The sequence below is a fragment of the Suillus subalutaceus genome (assembly GCF_016647625.1).
Source record: "Suillus subalutaceus strain FC151 chromosome Unknown DFJ58scaffold_231, whole genome shotgun sequence".
NCBI classification, from domain to species: domain Eukaryota; kingdom Fungi; phylum Basidiomycota; class Agaricomycetes; order Boletales; family Suillaceae; genus Suillus; species Suillus subalutaceus.
In genome coordinates this window covers 39,842-64,046 of record NW_024540480.1, presented here as the reverse complement: position 1 = coordinate 64,046, position 24,205 = coordinate 39,842, and the positions used below count along the sequence as shown (strand labels likewise).

The following is a 24,205-nucleotide window of genomic DNA, read 5'->3' as shown; positions in this document are numbered from 1 at the left end:
TCTGGTAGAACAGCTCGTGCTTGTGCAGTACTGAGTTCAAATCGGGGTATAATGGCAACAGCTTTGATGCTGCTGTTCCATTTAAATCGGACGTAGTGGCCGATACCCAACGGTTGGAACAGGTGGGGAAAGACCCCAGTCTTCTCCAGCATCAGGCGGGTATTCCGGCAAGACTTCAGAGAGGGGTACTTGTGCTGCTTCAGTAGCTTGTGGGTCTAGCTCTCTAAGGTATGATCCCACAAATCCTCCAACAAGCGCAGCTGTCACGTTGTCGGGGTGGCGCTCGACCATGAGCGCGTAGTCTAACATTCGCTCTCGGGAAAGGTTGAGTTTTCCGAGACTGTCTCCGAGGAGAACGCCTGCAATGACCGCTGCACCGGACGAGCCAAGTCCGCGTCCAAAAGGTATTTGGTTGTGGCAGTGAATACTAAGGTCGGGAGGGAATGTTCTATGGCCATTACAACGTAGCACGTAGAGTGCTACACGAGTCATGAGGTTGCGGTAGGGGTCTAGCGGGACTTCGTCGGTCCTTCACCCGAATATGTGATCACTGGTAAGGTAGAGGTCTCCCCGATGGTGACAGTGAGAGTGAGATAGAGTGAAAGTGACAAGCCGACAACATCGAAACCAGGACCAATGTTGGCCGAGGTTGCTGGAACTCGTATGATAAACGAGTTGGTCATGTCCGAGTCAGTGATAAACTATATATGATGGGTAAGAAAAGATCTGGATGCATTATAAATAGATCTGCAGACCTTATACGTAGAAGAAGCGGAGGGAGCTGATCGTCGACAAAAGCCGGCGAAGGGAGTTTTTCAAGTCAATATTATGATCTGGCAATTGCGGCCGATCAAAAGATCACTTTGGTTTGTTTGGATCTAAGGCTTTTGCCAAACAAACGCCTCGACTTACATAATCTTATGATAAAGGGAAAAATATTTCGTATCATAGAATCCACACTTGGAGAGATTCAGAGGCTGATGTGGCTATTGCATAGTAACTTGACCCTTCTGAACTCGCTACTAAAGCTATCAACTATCTTTTCTGGAAGCCTCTGATCACTCTGAGCTCGCCAACCAGTGAAGAAATCACTTTCCTCCATTAAATTACTATTGCCGTGTGCATAAAAATCAAGACTGGGGAGACCCTTGAACCCGAACCACCACCACGGTCGGATTTTCCCACGCATGAAAATGCTGGCAAGGTCGAGCAAACCATGCTCACAGCGAAATACTGGCCCATATCACATCACACACCACTCCTCACATGATCGCAAACATGCAATATACAAACCAAATCTACCCTACCACAAATGAGGTACAGCTTAGAAACCAGCCTACGCAAAATATCACCTGCCAACCCCAACCCAGAAATCACAACACAAGGTACTCACCACGAACCACCTACCATCCGTCTCTATTACGCCTAGAATGCCAAGAAAACACAGCCCAAACCTGAGTAAAGAACGAACCCCCCTGAAATGAAAAACCTGCACCCCAAAGCTAAAACACGAGGCCAACACACACCCCTCGTCTAACTCTCCACCACGCAAAGTCCACTTAAATTGAGTAAAAGAACACTAAGAAACATCAAATCCCTAAGCGCACCCCCATTAAACTTAACCCTCGCCCCCTAAATACTCCAGACATCAACTCAAGACACTCATTAATAGGTAATAAAACACAGCTCACCTCGAGTTCCCTCCCGAAACTGCATGTCTCCTTCTGAGCCCGAGTCCAAGCCAAACCGTATAAATATCTCCCACTCACAAAACTAAATCCCCGCCCCCCCAGGTAACATGAAAGAGATATCTAGCATTAAGTCGTTGGCAACTGCCGCACGCCCTAACCCTCTGGGCATCCGACCTCCATCTAGAGCAACCCAGGTGGCCCAATCCATTTCCCCCCTGACCTCCTTGAAGTAGACAACGATGATTCTATGGCCCCCCCTCCCCCTGTTGGAGACGCTGACCACGCCGTCCCCGCCAGACACCCCAACACCCACGCCAAAAAATGACGGCCTGCAGCTACCCACCCACACCACAGAATCGTCTACCTACGTCCCTCCCCCACTGGACAAAGAAGAAATGGAAGAACTCCCCGATATCATCCTTCCTTCCCTCCCCCCCCCCCTCATGGAGGACAGAGAACAATGTTATCACACCCTACCCTCCCCCACTCCCGTTCTCCCCCTCTGCGCCAGAGACCTCTGAGGAAGAAGATCTCCGTGCTCAACTTGAAGTCGCTGAAACGAATAGATCCATTATTCGTGTCCACGCCCCCTCCGCACCAAACACCATGCCCTACTTTACCCCCACCCCCGAAGGCGGGTTCCCTATAATCCACCTCTCACATGCCGCCTCTCCATTCGACCACATCGATCATGAAATCATTAATGCATGGATCCAGGTCGGAGACCCCAAGTTTCTCGTCCGTGTCTTCGACTATGACGGAAAAGACATGAGAACATGAACACGGTCATCACCCAGTGCATCCGCAACTCAATTGCAGAGATCGTGAAGACCCACAACCTGGGCCCTATCAACGTGCGAGTTTGCCCCCCCCTCCCCCGCCAACAGTATAAACGCCAAGGAATTCCCCAAAACATTTTTAGTCTTTGACATCCAAATGGAGGGTGATGAACATGGTCATCCACCAATGCATCTGGTACCAGCCAAGAGATCACGATTGAAGCCCACCCCTTCATATCCCGCGAACTACCCACTACATTCTTTTGCCTTAATGGATTCACCCACAACTAATGAGAATTGTGTAAGGAAAGCTGTCTACGATACCTGGACCTCCCCACAAGTCCTGGGGAACATAGTTGTAATCCTCGAAAAGAGTGAAATCCCCCTTGACAGATGCTATGACGCAGCCATGTACCTCTGCGACTCCATCTCAGTCGAATTCATCGACTCAAAGGGCCGAAGGCCATCTCACTCCCACACTTTACATCTACGCAAAATGTCCATCCAACAGACCCAAAATCTGGACGAACCTTGGAGCTACCTTGATGACCATCCACTACCCCACCCCCCTCGATGGCAAAGGGCATTGCCATCCCCTTCACTACATGCAGCCTCTGCCATGCCATTGGCCACCCAAATGGCTTATGCAAGTTCCCAGACCTTCCCCTTGGAATGGTCCCAAACACAAGAACAAATCAGCCAAGTACACCCCAAAAGTGCGGGGGAAAGGGAAAGATGCATGCAGAGTCTAACCACGACATGTGGTTCCACCCCTACATACAATACTCATCCATATCACCACCAACGTAAATATACAACTCACCTATCCCACCAGTCTGCTACTCATGTCGAATAACAACTGCTGAATGTCACCCCCTTTTTTGACTGAATCCCCACACACCGAAATAAAACAACGGGGAAGGAAAACGGAATGCCCGAAAATAGTGTATTGAACCTGAAAAGGCTTTACACTAACGATCTTGAGCATACCGTCAGATCTACACAAGAGCGAGGATAATGTGTAGGAAACTACAAGACTGTCCCTGCCCCACATATACTGACCAGGCATGCAGGACAGGAAAGCAGCACGGTCCATGTCTCCCCCCGGCATAAGCCAAACACAGAGGCCTATTGAGGCCAGGAGCGAGCCGTGCCGAGAGGCTGAAGTCCCTGTCAAAGGGCGGGGATGGAGCTTCGGGCCCCCCCACCCAATACCTGACATAGTTTCACTGTTAATTGGCCAGGATATGTCAGTTCTACACCTTTGTCATGATTGTATGAAAGGACTATTACCACGATCACCAACAAACCAACACCACCTTCTCCCCTCCCAATACGGTAATGTCACTGGCCTCAGCACACACCTCCCAGAGAACAGAGGAGGGCCCACCTTGCGCCACTGGGAGACCCTCCTATGATGTTCCCCGGGAGTTCAGAAGTGGACCCCCACAACAAAGACTAGAGGCTCAGCAAACACTGAGCCAACCCTCGCAGGGATTCACGCACAACCAAACAACAACCGAAACATAAACGAGCAACAACAAGTTCTAGCCCAACCCCATACATCAATACCTAAGAAGAAAAAAACGAGAGCAACATACTAATTGGTACCCTCAACATCAACAGGCGTGCTTCGAGCACCCTAGGATCAGGACAAATATCTAAATGGACAACAGTCAACCAAATAATGCGTGAAAAAAGAATAGGCATACTTTGCCTTCAAGAAACCCCACCTCATGAATGAACATGAAAACCAAATAGCAAACCTCTTCTCAAGGAGACTGCTTCGTACTAAACTCTAGTGACCCCTGCTAGACCAGGTAGCTCAGCTGGAGTCGCCTTCGTAATAAACAAAGAACTCACCACCGCCGACGAAGCAAAAATGACAACACTTATACCAGGCCGTGCCGCAGCTCTAACCATAAGATGGCATAACGAAAAAAACAATAACAATACTGAACATATATGCACCGAACGGCACAAGTGAGCACCCGTCCTTCTGGGAAAAAGTAAGAGCAAAATGGAACGAATAAAATTTAAATAACCTAGACTTCCTACTAGGAGACTTCAACCTCACCAAAGACCCGATAGATAGGGCTCCTGCATGACTTGATAACGAGAACGCTATTGAAGCATTGAGAAATTTCAGAACAGAAATGTGCCTGCAGGACACATGGCAAATGACCCACCCAAATAAATGTATGTTCACCTACACCAGCGGTAACTTATCAATGTCGAGACTAGATCACATATACACAGCGAGCAACCATGAAGAGAGTATAACAGACTGGATCACAGAAATAAGCAAAGTACCCATGGACCATAAACTAGTACTAACCCATTTTGCCCCCCCAGGCCTCCCACATATTGGGAAAGGTCGTTGGACATGGCCAATCAGCATCCTAACAGACGAAGACCTATTAAAAAGGATAAATGATATCGGCATGGAAGCACAAAACACCATCGAAAACGCAAATGCCCACGAAGGACAAACCAACATACAAGCCACCTGGAAGGAATTAAAATCCAAAATGAACTCCATTGCGAAAGACACAGCCAAAATACATCTAGCAAAAATAAACAAAGAATAAAACAACTAACAAAAGACCTACACAGAATGGCCAATGAACATAACCTTGGTGGAGAAGAAAATGTGGGGACAAACTATATCCTCCTCGAAAAGAAATTGAGCACCTACAATCAAAATATCAGAAAAACGCAAACATTAAGGCCCAAGCCCAATGGGCCACTAAAGGAGAAACCATATGTAAGTACTGGTCAAAGATAAACAGCTTAAAAAAACCAAGGGACATAATCCACCGACTGTGAAACCCCGAAACAAACAGAATGACAACAAAATCAGAAGAAATGGCTGAAATTGCGAAAGAATACCACGACAAAATACAAGAAAAGGACGAACTAACCAACAATATATTTATGAGGCAAGCAACCATAACAGAAACATTAAACAATATACCTGAAACACAAAATTTCGACTCACCGTCGAGTCCTCTACACCACCTCCTGCAAGAAGAACATATCCTAGACGCCCTAAACTTCTTCAAATCCGGAAGTGCCGCAGGCATAGATGGAATACCCTATGGAAACATGGAAAAAATTACATGAACGACACAAAACAAATAGTGAAGAAAACAAACCAAGCTTCAACATAATCAAAACCCTTACGAGCGTAATAAACGACATACAGCTAAACAGTATAACACAAGAATCAGACTTCACGTTAGGATGGATGTGCCCACTTTACAAAAAGAAAGAACACACCCTGATAGAGAACTACTGACCAATAACATTACTGAATACCGACTATAAAATATTAACAAAGGCCCTCGCTATGCAACTCGGGAAAGAAATACATACATTGGTACACCTGAACCAAAGTGGTTTCATACCCAAGAGATCAATCTTTGACCCGATTAGACTAGCCCAAATAATGACCGCATACGCAGACATCACCAAAGAAGACGGAGCTATAAATTGCATTAGACCAAGAAAAAAGCCTATGATAAAATAAAACATGATTACCTGCTAGAGACATTGAAAAAATTCAAGCTACCCCCTCTCTTCATCAACACCGTAAAATCCCTATACGAATCAGTGTTCACAAAGGTCGCCATCAACGGCTTCCTTAGCACTCCATTCCAAGTCACACGAGGCATGAGACAAGGAGACCCCCTCTCATGCCTCCTCTTTGACCTAGCCATCGAACCATTAGCATGCACCTAAGAAACTCACCGAATCTACAAGGATTCCAAATACCTGGCCTACAAGATAAAATTTTAGTAAATCTATACGCAGACGACACAACAATATACCTATCCAAAAAAGACAAATACCCCAACCTCAAGAGCATCCTAGACACATGGTGCTCCGCTTCGGGCGCGAAATTCAACCTAGAAAAGACAGAAATCCTCCCCATAGGATTGCAGACACACAGAGCCACTGTAGTCACAAATAGAAAATTAAACGAAACAGACGAACCATGGAATGACCAAGTCAAAATAGCAAGCGATGGAAACCCAGTCAGGACACTAGGAGCCTGGATAGGGAATAAGCTAGACCACGAAGCGACATGGGAACCAACACTCACAAAGATAGAAAAATGTCTAGCCAGATGGAAACTAGGCCACCCCACGATAGAAGGGAAAGATTAATCATTCAATGGTTGTAGGAGGAATGACGCAATTTCTATCCAAAGCGCAAGGCATGCCGAAACACGTTGAACTAGCGCTTAAAAAAACAATTAGAAACTTCATCTGGGATAACCGTAAGTCCTCACCAATAAGCCTTGAACAATTATACCAACCAAAAGACAATGGAGGCATCGGCCTTATAAATATAAACACTAGACACCAGGCCATAGAGATAACATGGCTCCATACCTACATGGACATATCACCAACACGCCCATCATGGGCTACAGTAACAGACCACATCATAAACACCCTAAGACCGGAAAGTATGCGAGACACGACTGACCCAAGAGCCTTCTTAACGACCTGGGAACCACTCACACAAGGACAAAGGGTGAACAAATTGCCTAAACAAATCACCACAATGCTCAAAACTGCAAAAAAACACAATGTCAACTTCGCTCCACTAAAATTAACGAAGACCCTACAACAACAGATGCCAGCTTGGAACCATATTGGAGCACCTCCCAAAATGTACCGGAAAACAAAAGACTCCTGCCTTCAGAACACACATAAGATAATCACAATAGAAGAACTAACAACACTCACTTACCAGCTAAACATACCTGGAAGACACCATGCAAGGAAAAACTGCGCCTGTGATGAATGCAAAAGAGATAGAACATCTGGATGTAAAAACCCCCACAAATGCGCTAACACAGCAGACGAAATACTCCGAAAACTCCCACCCAAATTCCAACCCAAAATGCCTCCAACAAAAGACAATTTAACACTAACGCATAGAAGAAAAGAGAAGAACGCCCGAGCAAGAGCAGGAGAACAAGACAAAATCACCTTTAACCCGTCAATAACTGAAAACAATCTATCTGAGTGCTTTAGAATCTTCGCAAATAGATTGAATCTCACCTGCACTCCTGCTTATCAACTAGGACTCCCTCCAATAAGAGAAAATACAAGTGAAACACCCATAAATGCATACATGGACGGATCATGCAAACACAACGGTAAAGCAATGCAATATGCGGAAGCGGCATATGGATAGCAGAAAATCACCCACTAAATAAGGCAATTAAAGTACCCGGCAAAGAACAATCAAACCAGATAGGATAACTCACCGCAATACTAGTCACACTACAAACAGTCAACCCATACACACCACTAAACATAATTACAGACTCAAAATACGCCATAGACGGACTAATGCAAAACCTACAAAGTTGGGAAGATATAGGCTGGATAGGAATATCAAACAGCGAAACACTAAAAGCAATAGCCTACCACTTACGAAGATACACCGCGACAACAAGCTTCCAATGGGTGAAGGGCCATAATGAGAACGAAGGAAACGAACATGCCAACAACCTAGCCAACATAGGGGCCAAAAAGCCCCAAGACGATGAAGTCAACTTAAGTATCCCAGAAAACTTTAACCTACAGGGAGCAAAACTACAATCAGTATCACAAGCCATTGCATACCAAGGCATAATGGAACAAACACACACAGAATATAAGAGAAAAACACTAGAACTACTCGATGTCACAAGACATGCCATCCACAAAATATCGAACAAATGGGAAACAGATAAGACCATATGGAAAAGCTGCAGGAAAAAAGACATAAGTAAAAACATCCAAATTTCATATATAAATCGCTACAAAACGCTTACTGGGTTGGAGACTTCTGGACAAACATACCCACGCACAAACAGAAAGCACTCTGCTTAACATGCAGAGGAGAAACAGAAACAATGGAACATATTCTAGCTGAATGTGGACATCCATCCAAAAAACTGATATGGAAATTAGCAAAAGACATTTGGCCAACAAAACACGGCCCATGGCACACATCAAAAATCGGAACAATCCTGGGATGTGGCGCCCTAGAGCTCCCAAAAAACAATGACCCCAACACACAGAACAAGGAAACAGCAGAAAAAAGAGGAGCATCACGCCTACTAAGAATCCTGATATCCGAGTCAGCACATCTTATCTGGACACTGTGATGCGAACGCACAATAAGCGGAACAATACACTTGGATCGCGCCGTGACAACACGCTGGCTGAGTAAAATAAACAAACGACTACAAATAGACCTGGGTAATAGCATGCAAAACAAGACGAAATAAAACGTCTATATCCCAAGTTCAAAACACTTGGGCTGACAGTAATCACTCCCACACCATGTAAAACTGGGTCACCACCCTCGAGGGATTAGTGGGTATTAAACTATCAAGGCCCCGCAGCACAAGGAAACAGGATAGGATACAGAGCCCCACACTACCCTACAAAACATAGGGTGTGCGTAAGAGCATTTTTCCTCAGATGATATCTAGATAGGTATCGTGTTGGAAAATTATATTTTTAGTTGGCATGCCTTAAAATGGATTGGAAGGCCTCAATTTGCCGGCGGCATCACGACTCGCTTGGAAGACAACCCGAAAATTTTGGAAGCTGCTTGGAAGTGATACAGAAAGTCTTTCAAGTGGGTCCCAAGACCATTCCAATGCAAGGGCAAAATTTTGAACTTAACCTGATTGGAACTCATTGTAAGCGATAAATGTCCTTCCAAGGCCAAAAAGCAAATTTGGACCCATTAATTATAATTTAAATAATAGCGCTACTAATAATATCCCATTTTCCTTCCAATCTCTCCCATTTCTTATATCCCGGTCACCTTTACAATCATAATTTCCTAGAAATAATAATCCCAGTCAGTCGGAGACAACAGTCAGACACAAGAGAGAAGCAGCTAACAATAAAACACACCTTGCTGTTCTTAATTGCATGCTCGAGGAATATGGAGCGGAGGCGGATCACAGTGCAGCATGCTCAATCCAGCGACGTCAGTTGACGGGACACTTGTAGTTTTCACGCTCGATAAAAATGCAGAGTCGATTGGTTCAGAGGTTGACTGATGGATGGCGAGGGGTAAGATGTATAAGTAGTAGAGGGAGATTGTTGTGATACTGGAGGTGGGAATGCAGAGAAGACCAGTTCAGAGGTTGATGGATGATGGCAAGGGGTCCAGGGAAGATGTATAAGTAGTAGAGGGAGATTGTTGTGATACTGGAAGAATGCAGACTACATAGCTCGTTGAGGGTATGCAGGTTGAGCTGGGTATTGATACTATGTTGTCGGAGAAGCGAAGTCGGCCGCGGCAGGTTGAGGGACTTGTGACAGAGATCTCAGCTGGGTCAGGATTTGACAATGACGACACAGATGATGCTTACCTGTTGCAGAATTTGGATGTGCCTCTGCGCAGTGGCATCCCAAGCATTCGATTGTAGGGCATATTCCTTTCAATGGGTCAGGGTAAATTCAAGTTCGCTCAGGACTTGTGCTCTCGATATCTGACCAGACGTTGCCTAAGAAAGTATTATCAAAGTCAATGAAAACTGTAACCAAAACAAATTTTAACGTACCTGGACCATCGAGCTTAAACTGTTGCTGCGTTGTTACCGATGTTGTTGACAGAAAAACGACATGATTGTCGTCTGTGAAGGTTGTAACCAAGTGCAAGAGGGTGCAAGTTCAACTCAATTTACTGGCAATGATTATTATGTAATGCTAACTGAGAACACCCGACGACGAAAACAAAGTCTCTACCATAGAGTGTGGCTGAGGCAAACATCATAGTGAATCATGAATATACTAATAGATACATCACATGTAAACCGTAATCTGAATCTGATTGAGTCAATGAATCAAAAATCCGCTACTTCTTCAATCGGCCAGACCTTCGCACTTCAAGATCCTCAGCAGCAGCACCCGGGCCCTCAGCACCAGCACCAGCCTTAGTCTTGCGCCTGGGCTTGGGCTTGGGCTTAGGCTTCTGAACGAGAGGAATGGGTGGCTGTGAGCCTTCGTTGAGTGCAGCTGTGTTATCAATAGGTGGTATTAATAGCTCGCGGTCCTCTGCCATAGCAAGACCTTGCATAGCCGCAGATATAGATTGAGGTGTGCTGACGATGATTGGTGTTTGTCAATGGCCACACTATTAGCAGTTGATAGTGGGGCATCTTCTTCAGTGAGTGGTGATGCAGCTCGAGGAACATCAGGTTCTGGCAGATCACCACCCATTTCCATCGCGCGCTCGAAATCCTGTTCCCAGGTGTCGTGCAAAGTATTCTCACCCCTCAGGTCTCCAAGGAGAGTAGTCGCAGAGGAAGAAGTAGCGAAAAGAGAGTTGTTGAAGAAGGTGTAAATGCTATCTGCCCAGGCGCCACCGGTCATCAGAGATTGACGATAATAGTTGTGATACTCCTTGTATGAGATTCGGGATTTATCGCCTATCTCGACTAGTTCTTTGTCACCAGAAAGAATAAAGATAGCCTGTGACCTAGTTTAGTAGGTATTCCACAGTGTAGATTGAATAGACTTACAACAATTGCTGCCGCTGCAATGAGGCCTGGAGTGACACAACGCAACTCCCATATCTTAGCCTTGGTTTTGGGTGTTGGGGGTGCATTGGCAGCTAGCGAGGATCGCCCGAAAAGCGATGCTTTCAGGATCTATTGAGGTTATTCAGGATGTGCAAGTTAGAAAGGAAAAGAGCCTACAAAAACGAGCTTTGACGTTTTCAGAAAGTCATCTCGGAATAAATGTTCTGGGCGAGGGAAGAGCACGGGCGCAAACTTCGTGTATGCACCTTGAGGGTTAAGGAGCAGGGCGCGGCATGCAGGCTCTGAATCCCGTGCATACCCTCGGATGAAGAACTTTGCGTCAAGATTGAAAATGGCAGCTGCACAGGACTTGACATCTGAAACCATTTCCGCGCGAACACTATTGATGCCTTTGACAAACTCAAAAGAAAATCAGCAAGAGTGAGACCAATTCATACATTGACATACTTACATGGGAACCGAAGTTCTTGTGGGCCATCATGCCATGGTCCGCAGGCAGAATGAAATGAAAGAGTTCAGCTTTAACGCCATCCTGAATTGACATCGGAGAGAGCCACCGCTCTTTGCTCGTGAGATCAATATTAGGAGGTGGTGCGCGCAAGGGAAAAATGGTGGTCTCGACCCAGAGGCAGTGCGTTACAGAAAACTTGCGCCCATAGTTCTTGATGATATCTTCCTTAGCGGCAAGCGCAAGGTCTTTATTAGTAAGCTTCGTCTTCCGGCCTTTTGAGAGTGTGGCCTCGAGAAGAGCATTCTTCTTCAGAGCCTCCTGATACTTTCCTCGCATGTCTAGAAGTAGTCTTTGCACGAGTTCAAGCGCCTATAAGAGATTATTGATTAGCTACTATCATTCATCCATAATATATAGACTTGCCTTGCGAATATCTTCAGCAGATGCATTAAGAGGAGGTGCTGCAATTGCGTTCCGAACTTGCAGTAAATCTGTATCATTGTTGGACTCGTCACCGTCAGAATCTGTCGAGTCGGTGGCGTCGGAGCTGCTATCAATGTTCGCAAGATCTCGAGTGAAGTCCTCGCCATGGGCATGATGGTGCTGAGGCATGGTGGTTCGGGTCAGAGGATATAGTAAAGAGCAACCTGGGAACATCATAATCAGTCGGGCGTGCTTTAAATCGGCACTATTTGGATAGCATCAGACCCTGTGGATGTAATAAGGTGGTAGGATAACACGTACCCTTATCAGAAACATAATAGCCATTGTGTATCCACGTCGTGTAAGCACAAATTAATGAGCAGATGATGACTTCATGCTTCCAAGATCCCTGGTTGGAGGTGAGCATGATGGCAGATGCGAAGAGATGGTGAAAGGAGCCTACTTTGACACGAGCATGAAGCGGACCACCTTCAATGGAGTAAGTATCGTCGTAGATGACCTTGGATGTGAGCATGAAGGGGACCAGCACCTGGAGTAAGTATCATCACAGATGACCTTGGATGCGAGCATGAAGGGGACTGGCACCTGGAGTAAGTATCGTCACAGATGACCTTGGATGCGAGCGTGAAGCGGCCCACCTTCAATGGAGTAAGTATCGTCACAGATGACCTTGGATGCGGGTGTGAAGGGGTCTGGCACCTGGAGTAAGTATCGTCACAGATGACCTTGGATGCGAGCGTGAAGCGGCCCACCTTCAATGGAGTAAGTATCGTCACAGATGACCTTGGATGTGGGTGTGAAGGGGTCCAGCACCTGGAGTAAGTATCGTCACAGATGACCTTGGATGCGAGCATGAGCGGATGGTCTTTGGTGCAAGTATGAAGCGGACACACCTTAGACTCTGATGTAAGCATGAAGCGAACAACCTTTGACGAGAGCGTAACTGTAATGGAGTAAGTGTTGTTGCAGATGGAAGTGATGAGTGAAGTGAAAGAACGCGTTTGAAAAGAAGAAGGATGACTCGGAGTTGGTATGATAAGCTAAATAAGGTTCCTTTGGACCTGAAGAAACATATCAGTATCCACGTAGTCAACGAGAAAATAATCCCCGTGGTTGTCAAAATCTGGGACAAGTAAAGCACCACGAATAATGGAATGAAGAGTGACGAATTCAGACAAAGCTGCAGGCTGTGCACGTAGTCGAGTCAGTCGCAGGTCTCGATCTAGGAGGCGCTGACGTGGTGAAGCATCCATGGGAAGAACCAAGGCAAGATCTAAGGTGCGGTTGCAGACAGTAAGCTTGAACACAAATAATAGCTTGACAAAGATATATTTGTCGTGGCCATCCTTGTCCTGTGTGCGGATTAGAGCACAGTCACGACGCTTGTGGCCATGAAAACTTGGACTGCATCGCAGATAGTCAGTGGCCAACTTCCAGGTAGCAGCTGACTCATAGTGGACTTTGAGATAGCGATGTTTGTGAACCTTTTGAAGTGTCAGAGATCTGATCAAGCACTTCAGAGTGAAGGAGAGACTTACTTGGTCATGTGCTGAAAGTTTCAGCCACTGTATTCCGTCTGGTAATGGTATGTTGTGGGAGGGCAGGAAGTGATTCAGAAACATTGTGAGCTTCTTCCTGAAATGGTCAAAGGCATGATTTGACCTGTTGTCTTCCTCCACTTGCGCTAGGCTGGTGAGAGTCCTAAGGGGCGAACCGATGAAGGATCTTCAACTCAGCTGAGGGTGCAGCTGATATAATTGTTGAAGGGAGGAAAATATGAGTGCGATATGTTCGTCCCTTAGGGGAAGCGGAGAAAGCAAATATCCACTGGTCAACTCTAGGGGGAATGCGCAAAGCGCGTGATAAGGCGAAAGCGCGGGAACAAAGGCGCTATAGGCGCGCGTTGAAAAGCGGAACTGGGTGAAAGCGGTATGTGAGCGATAGTGAGATGTTAAGACGTGTACTGAGATGCTGATAAGACAACTGATGCGGATATGGCCACTAGAGCTAACTGCTACTAGGGCTTGCGATGATTTATTCAAAACATAATAAAAACTCGGAGATGGTGACTGTCTATGATGATGGTGGTCCGTGGTAATGTGTGTTCTGTCTAAAGTAAAAAATGTGTAATGAAAAATGTGTACCAAGTGAAAATAAACATGGTACGATGTTGAAATAAATGATAAATGGAGAAATGCATACCTGGGAACTTGGTTGGACATGGGAAAACACAGTGGGAAGTCAGGTGCCCTATAGCGCTTAGGCGCGGGAAAGTTCGCCTAAAGCGCGCGCAAGTCGCGGAAGTGTCGCCTATGTCGCGCGCGTCGTGCGAACGTCGCGTTTATCGCGCTAGTGTCGCGTTGCATGCATAGTATTGTAGACTCGACCTACAGTGCAATATATGCCATTGTGAGGCTACTCAGGATCGAGTCTCTACACCGATATGCAGGTGAGCTTCAAATGGCTCGTCGTCAGTGTCGTGTCTTCAAGTTCTTCCCGTGAGAGCGTGAGTTTATGTCGTTCCTCATCAAGAAATTCAATACAGCTGCGAATAAACTCGGGTAACGAAGCTCTTATGGTCGAGTACAAGGATCTATAATACAAATATGCGATGTTATTAGTTATTGATGAGAAGCAAACTTCTTGGCAACGACACACCTGGTTAGCGATATCCTTACAATTGGTCTGCCGTAGGTACCAGCGCTTGATCGGCCCATGCTGCTTTTCGTTCGGTCGAGTGCTGAAGTTGCGGGCAGCACCTTTTGTGAGGATATCGTCGAAAATATGCTTTGAGGCATGCATCTTGGGAAAGTTCCAGTTCTTGGTTGCATCGGGATCGGTCTCCTCGATAATTGCGATGTAGTCCTATTGAATCACGTTTGAATCAATTTAAACCTATTGTCAGTATATTATTGTGAAGAATCCAACACGAAAATATACCTCTAAGTGCGTCTGAAACACCAGAACCTCCGCTTTTCCTGCTTGGATTGTGCTCTCTGTATGCACGTCAAGTGATACATACATGTCGATATGTAGATAACTCGCTATGCACCGTAGAAGTGCATAGCCAGCTTCATCGTCTGTGCGCATGAGCACGTTCTGAGTGGTATATAAGATTTGCTATCCAAATTGAATTTGAGTGAAGTTTTAGTTGTCAAATCAATGTGCCAATGACATACCTTGGAAATGTCTCGAAGTTTGTTACCATCGCTACAGGTGATGTTGGTAACGCGATCAAAATGATTCAAATTGCGCCAACGTGTGAAGGCAGCGAACCTGGAACCAATTGAATAGAATTGAATAGTGCGCAGATTAGTGTAATAAATCAACTCACTGATCGTCAATCTTCTTCTCGGCGCTGCGTCCCAAAGCCGCTGCATGTCGTTTAAGCTCGCCAAATAGATGTTTCCCCCATTCCCCGATATGATAAACATGGAGGTGATCCTGTGAGATCATTTCGTGAGGGTTAGAATTCAGGATCTGCCAGAAGACATTCTTAAAAGCAAAATCAGTATCGTTTGTAGGACATAATGAGCACCAACCATAACTGGCCGCAAGCCCCATTTTTTTAATGCTTCTTCTCCAGCTGCTTTATTCTTCTTCCACAGTTCTACACAAGATTGCGCATCTTCAGGCGATCGGATTGGATAAGTAGATGCGTTGTCGTAGAGTTTATCCGATGGGACAAGGCAGATTGGACAAGGGCAATGACAGTTTGTCCCCCATATGAGCGCCATGACACATCTAGTAGTTACAGTGACTGATCAGAATATTATCATCAAAAGAATAACAAACGTACTGCTCTTCGTAATCAGCCAACAAAAGCAAAATGAATGCATACAGCCACCTAACAATACCGTCAGAACACAGATGTGCGTATCCTGTCTTGGCATAGAGTATGATGGTTTCAAGAAGCTTGAGAAACCTGTCATGCCACACAACCCGTTTGAGGTTCACATAAGACAGTTTACCATCCTCCTTAGAGTCTTCAGGTACCTATTCAAAAGAATCACGATTCATTGACAACAAGACTAAGATTGATAATAAAGACGAACTATCGGTAGCCAGCCGACCATCCGTCCGCCGCCCAGCCCATCAGTATTTCTGATGTGAACGGGCAAGTTCCCACATCGAGCGAAGACCGGATAAGCTTTAATGGTCCCAGCAGAAGACAGATGCGTCTTGTCTGCATACAGTATGAAGGCAAAAGGGACGCCGTTTTCGGGTAAAGACGACTATAATACAACACCACTTAGAGCCACATGAATGAGAGTACAAAAAAGTAAGTCATACTTGTACATTCCACCAGCGATCTGCAGTCCAAGGCTCATGGTAAAAGTGTTCGTAATGCGCCCCGTCATGTTTGTACAACCGCTGTGCATCCCAAACAAAGTGCGGCGCCAGTAATGGGTCCTGTAGTAAGTCCAAGGCCCAGTCCCACAATGGGCGTGTATATACATCAAATGTAAGGTCCTCCCGTTTGTGTCGGGCAGTGATAGTATGCTTCTCGAACTGTAAAAATATTGGTAGCTACAGAGGGGAAATGTGATGTTCTCCTCTTACAGGTGTCATCTGAGAGGCCGCCCTGTCCCAGGCCGAAGAAACATCACGGTGGGACTTGAATGTGAATTTTACATGGCCCTCAGCGATTCTCCAAATGAGCCGCAACAGCTCGTCTGTGTGGTCCTTGTTCAAGGCGGCATTGTGTGCGAGTTCAGCAAACTCAAAGTCTGCACGACAGCTGAACAGCTGCCAGGGTTCTTCGTCAATGATGGGCAACCATTGATCTTGCTTGCGCCCGAAGGTAGAGAAAGTCTCTATAGTTGTTGCGCAACCAGATTTCGGATGGTACTCTGTCTTGAATGTATCAAGGCCGGAGGGAACTGAAGTTTCAGCTGCAATTGAGGACAGAGTAGGTGGTGTGGGACCATGAGACGACGCCATACTGGAATCAGAATCCGCACCTGAATTGTGAAAATATTGAATGAGGAACGCATCATGAGCAGTCAAAATACGCATGTTGTCGCGAGTCTCCACTGACACTCATTGCATCAACAACATTATCTGATCCCATCGAAAATGACATTGCGCCTGCGTTCAAGTCGTCGTGCACATTCTCTGTGCAATCCTCAGATAGGAGTGATGCTGAAGGGACCGACAGGACATCTGGGCCAGTACCGGCCGCTGTATCTTGTTCCTTAGGCTTGTGAAGGTGTTTTCTCTCTCGGCGTGCCTCTGATTGTGATATTAAGTGCTTGATATCAGTATGACTTGTCAATATGAGGATATATATCCATGACATACCTTTCCTTTTAAGTTGCTCCTCTACCACCTGTGCTGCAAGCACTGCAAAATCGTTGTTGTCCTTCTCCTTCTCCCATCTCCTCAAGCAGCTTTGCTCGTGAGACCGTAACCCACGCGATGAGTACAGCTTGTTGCAGTGTTGGCAAGGAACCTGATTATTGGATGACGAGGGTAATACATACTTGTGTCCTCCATTTGTATTTCTGTTCGGCGCCATGTAGGAGTATTACAGGGAGATTATGGGACAAAGAGTGTAGTACAATCAAATGGGAAGAGGTGGATTGAGATGAAGGTAGACAACGAAGATAAGACAATCGAGTTAGTCAACGTTATCTGAATCATTGCTTGAATCTGGATTTGAATTCTTACCGGCTGCTTCCGACGAACTTAGAATAATTGTGTGCCAGCTTGGAAGCAACTTGGAAGTGCCAAAAATACACCACGGTCCTTGTAAGTGACGACACTAACGAAAGATCCCTTGTAAGCACCTTCAAACAGGTCACACCCCCTGGGAATACGGACCCAATGTAGTTGTCAGGTGCCTAAATGATGTCCCAATATGGAACGCTTCCAAGGGACCCATGGAGATTTCCGACACGCTATAAGCGCTTTATATAAGGCTAGACGGTGTCAGTTGTTATATAATAAACTCGCTTTGCCAAAAAACAAAAAAAAAATCAAGACTTTACCCATTATAATCTATTCTGCCTAGGTTCTCGTAATAGAGTAGGTGACGCCGGTATTTCGGGTGCTACTGAGTATCGCGGGGTTAACGACAATAAAAGCAATTTCATTTATGGAGTGACAGAACTATTTGATGTAAGGTAATGACCTAAGGCAATAGCTACATATTAGTACATAAAGGCTACACTGAAATTGATGAGAACAATCTTGCCCACTATAAATCGTGCGACGTAAATTCAATGAACGAGAATGCAAGGAAAGTAGTAATCTATAAATTCAAGCCAGACAAGCCTTGCCATAAGGTCGTGAGCAGTATGCACCATTACAGCACGGGAATTGTCGTATGATGTGCAGTCTTTGGTGGGTGTGGGACTCACGGTTGCGGGCGTACTTGTGAGGGTCAAGTGCTGGAACCCGCGGGCACGGAAGAGACACCCGAGCCACCGATGGAGGTTGTTGTCGTGGTCGTGCCGTTCTGGCCAGGGGCAACTACAGTGAACTGGTAGAGTTGTCAGCGATAAGATGCACATTGCCGCAACTCGCAACTCACGTAGATCTGGTCATCCAATGACCCGTGCTGCGCCACAGCGACAAGAGCTGGTTGATGGTTCATCGCGCTGATAATGGTGGACATCTTATACGTCCCCTCAGGCAAACCACCAGTGACGTTGGCATAAAGTTGACCGTTTGCATCTGCCTTGCCGTTCAGACCAAGGAAAAATGCGAACTTGGTGGGGTCGGTTGGGGTAGTCTGCGTAAGGGACTGAAGCGCCTCGATAACGAAGTGGGCGTGACCCTGAATTTGCCCAGATGTAGGATCGATTTGTTGGGGAGCGGAAAAGTAATTGGTATCCGCATTAACAAAGAACCCAGTCTGGAGTTGTTTCACCGCCAGCGTCACCTGGAAAGTGGTATCCGCTGGAAGAACAGCCAAGTTGGTAGGAGTGACAAACTTGGCGCTGGGCATATTCGAGGTGGAAGGGATGGCACCCATGGGAGCGGGGTTGCAGGAACCACCTTTAATCTGTTGGCCATTCGTTATAGGGAGATTGGACAACGTGGCACAGAAGTTGATGAAGTTGTTGGTAGAGGTCAAAGAGGGAACTTCGCCAGCCTCGGAGGTGTTTACATTCAGACCGTTCTGAGCAAAATCAGGAGCGACAAGGCTTGACAGCAGAGTTAGGGAGGTCTGAGCATTTGAGTTAGAATTTGACCCAGAGCCTGCTGTGGAAGTAGCTGTAGAAGCTGAGCTAGATGTAGTGGTCGCACTGGAGGAGCTGCCTGACGTGCTTGTTCCGTTGGCAGTGGCGCCAGTGGCAAGAATACGAGAGTTCAGGTCTGCTTGAGTGGTGCAAGTGATGCTAGTTCCAGCAGAGTTGACAAGAGGAAGTGCAGCACACCTAAGATAAGGCAGTGGAAGGTCGACTAAGCATCGACACTGGAACATAGTCGATAGAACAAACTTACATTAAACCTGATCCACATGAAGTGAGGACGTACTGCCCGTTGACACACTGAGCAAACTCCCCATTGACACAGGCGTTGCCAGATGTACATGGTGAGGATGCAGTCAGGGACTGGAACTGGTTGCTGAAAGCAGGGGTTAGATTGTTAAGAGACTGCGTGGAGCCGACGCGACGTACTTTGAATTGATCGCGTCAATACCATTCTGCAGTACAAAGCTTCCCCCACGGCGCTTGGGGCTCGGAAGAGCGGTGGCGAAGGAAGAGAGCACGAGAGTCACAAAAACGGAAACCTTCATGGTGTAGATGTACTAGTATGTCGTCGACTTCAGCGGTGAAGGCGTGTTTCGAAGATTTGTCCAAGACCAGCTTGTGAAAGATGGCAGTCAATGCCGAGTCGTAAGTTGGAAGCAAAGAAAGTGAAGTGAAAGAAGGCAGCAGACACAGTCCACTTCGTCACTGACGAGGTTGTGATAAACACGGCGAGTACGAAATGCATGCCGTTGCATGGTCTTTATACTTGACACAAAGTAGTAGTAAGTATCGGGAACAATCAACAATGGAACAAGAAGATATAATGGGATCATACATAGATCCGCCTCTCCTTCACAATAAAAAAGCATCCGGTAGTCGCCAACGCGAAAGTGCGTTGTGTAATTTTGCCAGGTCATCCGTTGTTGTTCGACGTACTTGGCTGTTGTTCACAAGAACAGTTCTTATTGTTCATCACAGACTACCAATCTCGGACTACATCTTTCAATCGTGTTTGTAAACCCGTGACCTGCTAATCTCGCCAAGTATCGCCAGCCAGCGTAGAGGATAGTGAAAGCTAATACAGATCGTATCGAACAAGATGTATTATGTCAATGATTCTGTTCGTAAAATTAGCTCCGAGAATGACCCTCATCGTCAACCAATCTCGTCGCGTTCCTGACGAACAGTGGCAGAACAAGGGTATCAATTACTCCTCAAGGAAAAAGTAGTTGCCCATGACTGCCAAAATGATATCAAAAACCTTATGAATGACACAAAAGGCCAAAGACATACCCTTCTGTTCTCTGTCCTTTACGCTGTTAAGCTTGTTAACTCTTGGCCTGAAGTTTGTGGGATCACGTCTGAACGTGACCTCAAGTGATGCCAAGAAGTGGTTCATTCCAGTGAGGAGGGACTGCGGTCTGCAAAGCGAATTAACCACGTGAGTATAGTATCGCCTGAATGTCTTACGGCGTAGAAGTTGCTCGAAGGGCGGGCTCCCCCTCAAAGACAATGACGCGGTCAGCCAGATAGGTTGCCATGATGAAGTCGTGTTCGATGACAAAAGCAGTCTTTTTGGCATGAAGGATGAAGCTGAGGAAAGTATCGATCAAATCGAAAAATGTAGACGACTAGACCGTTTGCTTACCGCTTGATGACCTTGCTTGCGATGATACGTTGCTCAGAGTCGAGGAAACTTCAATGCTGTGTTAGCGTATTCACTTCGGGAGATCGAGATTGGCGTACCTGCTTGGTTCGTCAAGCAAATATACAGACACATTGGGTTTGCCTTAAGTCAGGTGTCAGCCAACACCAAATGAAATCGAAGAAAGCACCCACCGAGTGCAAGGACAATGGCCACGCGTTGCAGCTCACCTCCGGAGAGCGTCTTCACATCCTGATCCATAATATTATCCAACGTCATCGGTTTGAGCACGTCCGTTTGGAATTGTGGGTGCATAAAGGCCGCTTTAATTTGCTTCAGCAGAAGCATGCGGACAGTTCCTGGGAACTTTGGCGATATCGTCTGCGGCTTCAAGGACACCGCCAACTCCATTTTGTCTGCCTCGTCGTCCGGCGTCGTCACGCCGGCAAGCAGGCGGACAAAGGTTGTCTTTCCTGTCCCGTTTTCGCCAAGCATGACAATAATTTCTGAATCAGTAAAACTACCGGCCTCAACAGTGAGCTTGAAGTTGCCCATCGTCTTTGACATAGAGGGATAAGAATAATGACGGGTCTTGTCAATGATGAGCTCCTCAGCAGTCTCCATCATCTTGAAGCTCAGAGACTCCTCGCGGAAACGCAAATTCTCGGTGGGGATGAAACCGTCCAGGAAGATGTTGATACCTTGTGAAGGAGTGAGCCATTTCACAGCGAGCTATTGAGTAAGCTTTTACCTTCACGGACAGAATAAGGCATAGTCACAACACCATACATCGATGGCTTTCCGTAAAGACAACAGATAAAGTCTGAAAGATAATCCAATACTGACAGATCATGCTCGACAGCAATGACATAGCAGTCCGGAGTGAGTAGGGTCCGGATGACCTCGGCAGCCTTCAACCGCTGTTTTATATCGAGATAACTCGAGGGCTCGTCAAACATATATCTACACAAGACCGATTTCAAAGCGTGGCTTATAACGGAATTGGGACATACGCACACATCGGCCTTCTGAATACATGACATGGCGATCGCGAATCTCTGCAGTTCTCCACCAGAGAGTGCCGTAACTTCACGATCAAGAACGTTGTTCAGTTCCAGCTCATCGCACATTTTTTGCTTGTTGTCAAGCTCTAGTTTCGAGTCCAGCATTTGTGAAACAGTCAGGTTGCCTTTGATCGCCCGAGGGATGTGGTCAACATATTGTGGCTTGATAAGTGCCTTCAAATTGTCCTCGAGGACCTTGGTGAAATAGTTTTGCAGCTCGGACCCACGGAAGTAACGTAAGATTTCTTGCCAATCAGGAGGATCCTGCCGGGTAAAAGTCCGAGTCAATGTCGTCTTTGGGCGGTCTCATACCACTCACATCATAACGGCCAAGATTTGGCTTCTGTTTTCCAGCGAGAATCTTTAGTGCTGTGCTTTTACCAATTCCATTAGTGCCAACGAGCCCGAGCACCTGGCCAGGTCTTGGGGTCGGTAGTCGATGAAGTTTGAAGGCGTTGGCGGTATAACGATGCGTCACTTGTGATTCCAAGTTAGTCGGTAAGTTAATGATGGCGATAGCTTCGAATGGGCACCTAAGAACTTTCTCAATCATGTGAATGATCCTCGTCAAACGATCCACTCACTTCTTTACGCAGATACCACAACCGATACATAAAAACTCAGAGATGAACGCTATCTTATCGGTCGATTTTACTTCTATGCAAAGTTTACCTGGAAGGAAAATTAGCATGAGCACCCTGCCTGTGCTTCGGGTGGAGGCGCACCCATTTTGACCACGGGACATGACTGCTCGCGAGCTGATGAGCAACTGATCTGACGTGATTGCTCGAGAGGGAATGGTGCGTCACCTTCTTGCATTCCTGGGCACATCGCTTTGGCTTGCAGCGATTTGCGTCTACGATGGCGATACGGGTAATTTTATCAGCCATCGTTGCGGGCTAGAGATGGCGGTTGGATCTTGGATCTGAGTCTTTGCTTGCAGTACTATGATGACGGATCGGCAACAGTGATGCAACGAAGTTGATTGGCCGCGACAAAGCATATAATTATTTATGTAAATGATTTATAATAACTCTTTCCTGGTTATATTATCTCTCGGGTAGACCCAGTTGTAGACTCAGACTGCCATGGTGCTACCTGAGATCGTGACAGTCGATGCTGTACGTGTTTATATCGTCATTGGGAAAGTTGGACAATGACAATACCCTCTGCGGATAACCTGTCATATGTAGATCCTTTTCGATCTGGATGGGTAGTTGTCACTATCAGTCTTCTTGATCTGGCAGACTGATCGCCGTACGCAGGACCCTCATAGATTCCACTCCTGGCGTCATTTCAGCCTGGAAAACATTCGCAGAGGAATACAAACTTGGATCGCATCTTCCGATCGTGCAGAAAACTCATGGACGGAGACTTGCTGATACCCTGAAGGACGAGACGATATGTAATATCCAGGACACAGAAATTTTGAATGTGGGCTCGACTTCATTCCATGCTTGTGATGGCCCTGCTGATTTTGCAGAGCGAAATTTTGCGCTTCGAGGACCTGGTGATCCAGGGTAGCCCAGTGGCCCTCGAAGGAGCCATCGAGTTCTTGACTCAGGTAAAACTTTCGAAGTTTCGAAGTTACACATATCTTGCATGATCGGCTGACTACATCGCTCAAAGCTCGACTCCCATCATGACATGCGCTCGAGGTGGACAATTGTCACATCAGGTAGTGTAGCAATCTTGTCCTGTTAATGGTGCACCGGAGCTCCCTGAACCATAGCCTCGAGGTACTATGCAACTCAGTGCATACCAAAGTGCAAAATTCCGGTGCCTACGTCAGGGTTTGTGACGGCAGATGATGTCAGTGAAGGTAAGCCAAAGCCCACGCCGTATCTTGAGGGAGCCAAGAAACTCGGGGTTGATGTGACTAAGTGTGAGTCAGACACCACCCGTTTCTTAGAGGCGCCTGATTTGCCCAAGGTCTTGTCATCGAGGATGCACCTTCCGGAGTGCAAGCAGGAAATAGTGCCGGTGCAAAGACGCTCGCAGTTTGTACCTCCCACAAACGCGAGGACTTCGAGAACTGTTCAGAGGAAATAAAGCGCCCCACGTATATCATTGATGATCTGACTACGTGAGTCGCGATGTGCTCGGCAGCACTCATCACTCACGAAAGAAACCATTCGTAGAGTACGCGTGAATTGGGAGAATGGCAAGATTCGACTCGCGATCGATACCCGTAGAGGACCTGATGGATCAGCAATTTTGTAGACAGACCCCCACCAAGTAGTGATTTTGGGAATCCTCAGACTGTAAGGTGTGATAAAATACAAAACAGGAGGGTGCTCACCAATGACAGAAGCTGTCTCATCGTGACGAACAAGCAATTGGCTTTCGCA

At 46.4% G+C, this 24,205-nt stretch overlaps 8 protein-coding genes across 8 annotated transcripts; 3 read left to right on the top strand and 5 right to left on the bottom strand.

Moving 5' to 3' along the window:
* Positions 1 to 81: 81 nt before the first annotated feature.
* DFJ58DRAFT_719351 (ribosomal protein S5 domain 2-type protein) lies at positions 82 to 683 on the bottom strand (the record flags this gene model as incomplete). The annotated part of the gene is made up of 2 exons (XM_041384610.1): positions 82 to 509; positions 536 to 683. 2 exons carry the CDS (start codon positions 681 to 683, stop codon positions 82 to 84), a joined length of 576 nt encoding a protein of 191 aa, XP_041236274.1.
* Positions 684 to 2,012: 1,329 nt separating this feature from the next.
* Positions 2,013 to 2,471, top strand: DFJ58DRAFT_735797 (uncharacterized protein; the record flags this gene model as incomplete). The annotated part of the gene is made up of 1 exon (XM_041386696.1): positions 2,013 to 2,471. One exon carries the CDS (start codon positions 2,013 to 2,015, stop codon positions 2,469 to 2,471), a length of 459 nt encoding a protein of 152 aa, XP_041236273.1.
* Positions 2,472 to 10,357: 7,886 nt separating this feature from the next.
* DFJ58DRAFT_735796 (uncharacterized protein) lies at positions 10,358 to 12,108 on the bottom strand (the record flags this gene model as incomplete). Its single annotated transcript, XM_041386695.1, has 6 exons — positions 10,358 to 10,572; positions 10,638 to 10,974; positions 11,025 to 11,153; positions 11,202 to 11,444; positions 11,497 to 11,865; positions 11,977 to 12,108. 6 exons carry the CDS (start codon positions 12,106 to 12,108, stop codon positions 10,358 to 10,360), a joined length of 1,425 nt encoding a protein of 474 aa, XP_041236272.1.
* Positions 12,109 to 12,980: 872 nt separating this feature from the next.
* On the bottom strand, positions 12,981 to 16,884 carry DFJ58DRAFT_670597 (uncharacterized protein; the record flags this gene model as incomplete). Its single annotated transcript, XM_041382878.1, has 12 exons — positions 12,981 to 13,424; positions 13,479 to 13,641; positions 14,378 to 14,805; positions 14,881 to 15,060; positions 15,120 to 15,216; positions 15,275 to 15,435; positions 15,483 to 15,684; positions 15,740 to 15,936; positions 15,996 to 16,175; positions 16,234 to 16,266; positions 16,330 to 16,452; positions 16,504 to 16,884. The coding sequence occupies 12 exons, from the start codon at positions 16,882 to 16,884 to the stop codon at positions 12,981 to 12,983; spliced, it is 2,589 nt and encodes an 862-aa protein (XP_041236271.1).
* A 1,131-nt stretch (positions 16,885 to 18,015) lies between these two features.
* Positions 18,016 to 20,093, bottom strand: DFJ58DRAFT_691511 (uncharacterized protein). Its single transcript, XM_041383389.1, has 4 exons — positions 19,572 to 20,093; positions 19,396 to 19,518; positions 18,479 to 19,328; positions 18,016 to 18,427 (listed from the first exon to the last, which is right to left on the bottom strand). The coding sequence occupies exons 1-4, from the start codon at positions 19,688 to 19,690 to the stop codon at positions 18,329 to 18,331; spliced, it is 1,191 nt and encodes a 396-aa protein (XP_041236270.1). The 5' UTR covers positions 19,691 to 20,093; the 3' UTR covers positions 18,016 to 18,328.
* Positions 20,094 to 20,352: 259 nt separating this feature from the next.
* Positions 20,353 to 22,281, bottom strand: DFJ58DRAFT_628959 (P-loop containing nucleoside triphosphate hydrolase protein; the record flags this gene model as incomplete). The annotated part of the gene is made up of 9 exons (XM_041381166.1): positions 20,353 to 20,384; positions 20,439 to 20,566; positions 20,616 to 20,738; positions 20,794 to 20,841; positions 20,892 to 20,934; positions 20,985 to 21,491; positions 21,542 to 21,753; positions 21,808 to 22,118; positions 22,174 to 22,281. Coding segments are annotated over 9 exons (1,512 nt in total), but the record flags the coding sequence as incomplete, so codon positions are not given.
* Positions 22,282 to 22,411: 130 nt separating this feature from the next.
* On the top strand, positions 22,412 to 22,588 carry DFJ58DRAFT_670592 (uncharacterized protein; the record flags this gene model as incomplete). The annotated part of the gene is made up of 1 exon (XM_041382877.1): positions 22,412 to 22,588. The coding sequence occupies one exon, from the start codon at positions 22,412 to 22,414 to the stop codon at positions 22,586 to 22,588; it is 177 nt and encodes a 58-aa protein (XP_041236268.1).
* A 354-nt stretch (positions 22,589 to 22,942) lies between these two features.
* On the top strand, positions 22,943 to 24,182 carry DFJ58DRAFT_750174 (HAD-like domain-containing protein; the record flags this gene model as incomplete). Its single annotated transcript, XM_041387724.1, has 7 exons — positions 22,943 to 22,975; positions 23,048 to 23,067; positions 23,120 to 23,288; positions 23,338 to 23,418; positions 23,622 to 23,739; positions 23,787 to 23,940; positions 23,996 to 24,182. 7 exons carry the CDS (start codon positions 22,943 to 22,945, stop codon positions 24,075 to 24,077), a joined length of 657 nt encoding a protein of 218 aa, XP_041236267.1. The 3' UTR covers positions 24,078 to 24,182.
* Between the last annotated feature and the right edge of the window lie 23 nt (positions 24,183 to 24,205).

Excerpts from the sequence above, each read along its gene's own strand:
- DFJ58DRAFT_691511 (XM_041383389.1), bottom strand. The coding sequence starts at position 19,690 with ATGAAGGTTTCCGTTTTTGTGACTCTCGTGCTCTCTTCCTTCGCCACC. Across the intron at positions 19,519-19,571 it reads ATTGACGCGATCAATTCAAA|CAACCAGTTCCAGTCCCTGA; the intron begins GTACGTCGCGTC and ends CCCTGCTTTCAG. Across the intron at positions 19,329-19,395 it reads TCATGTGGATCAGGTTTAAT|GTGTGCTGCACTTCCTCTTG; the intron begins GTAAGTTTGTTC and ends GCCTTATCTTAG.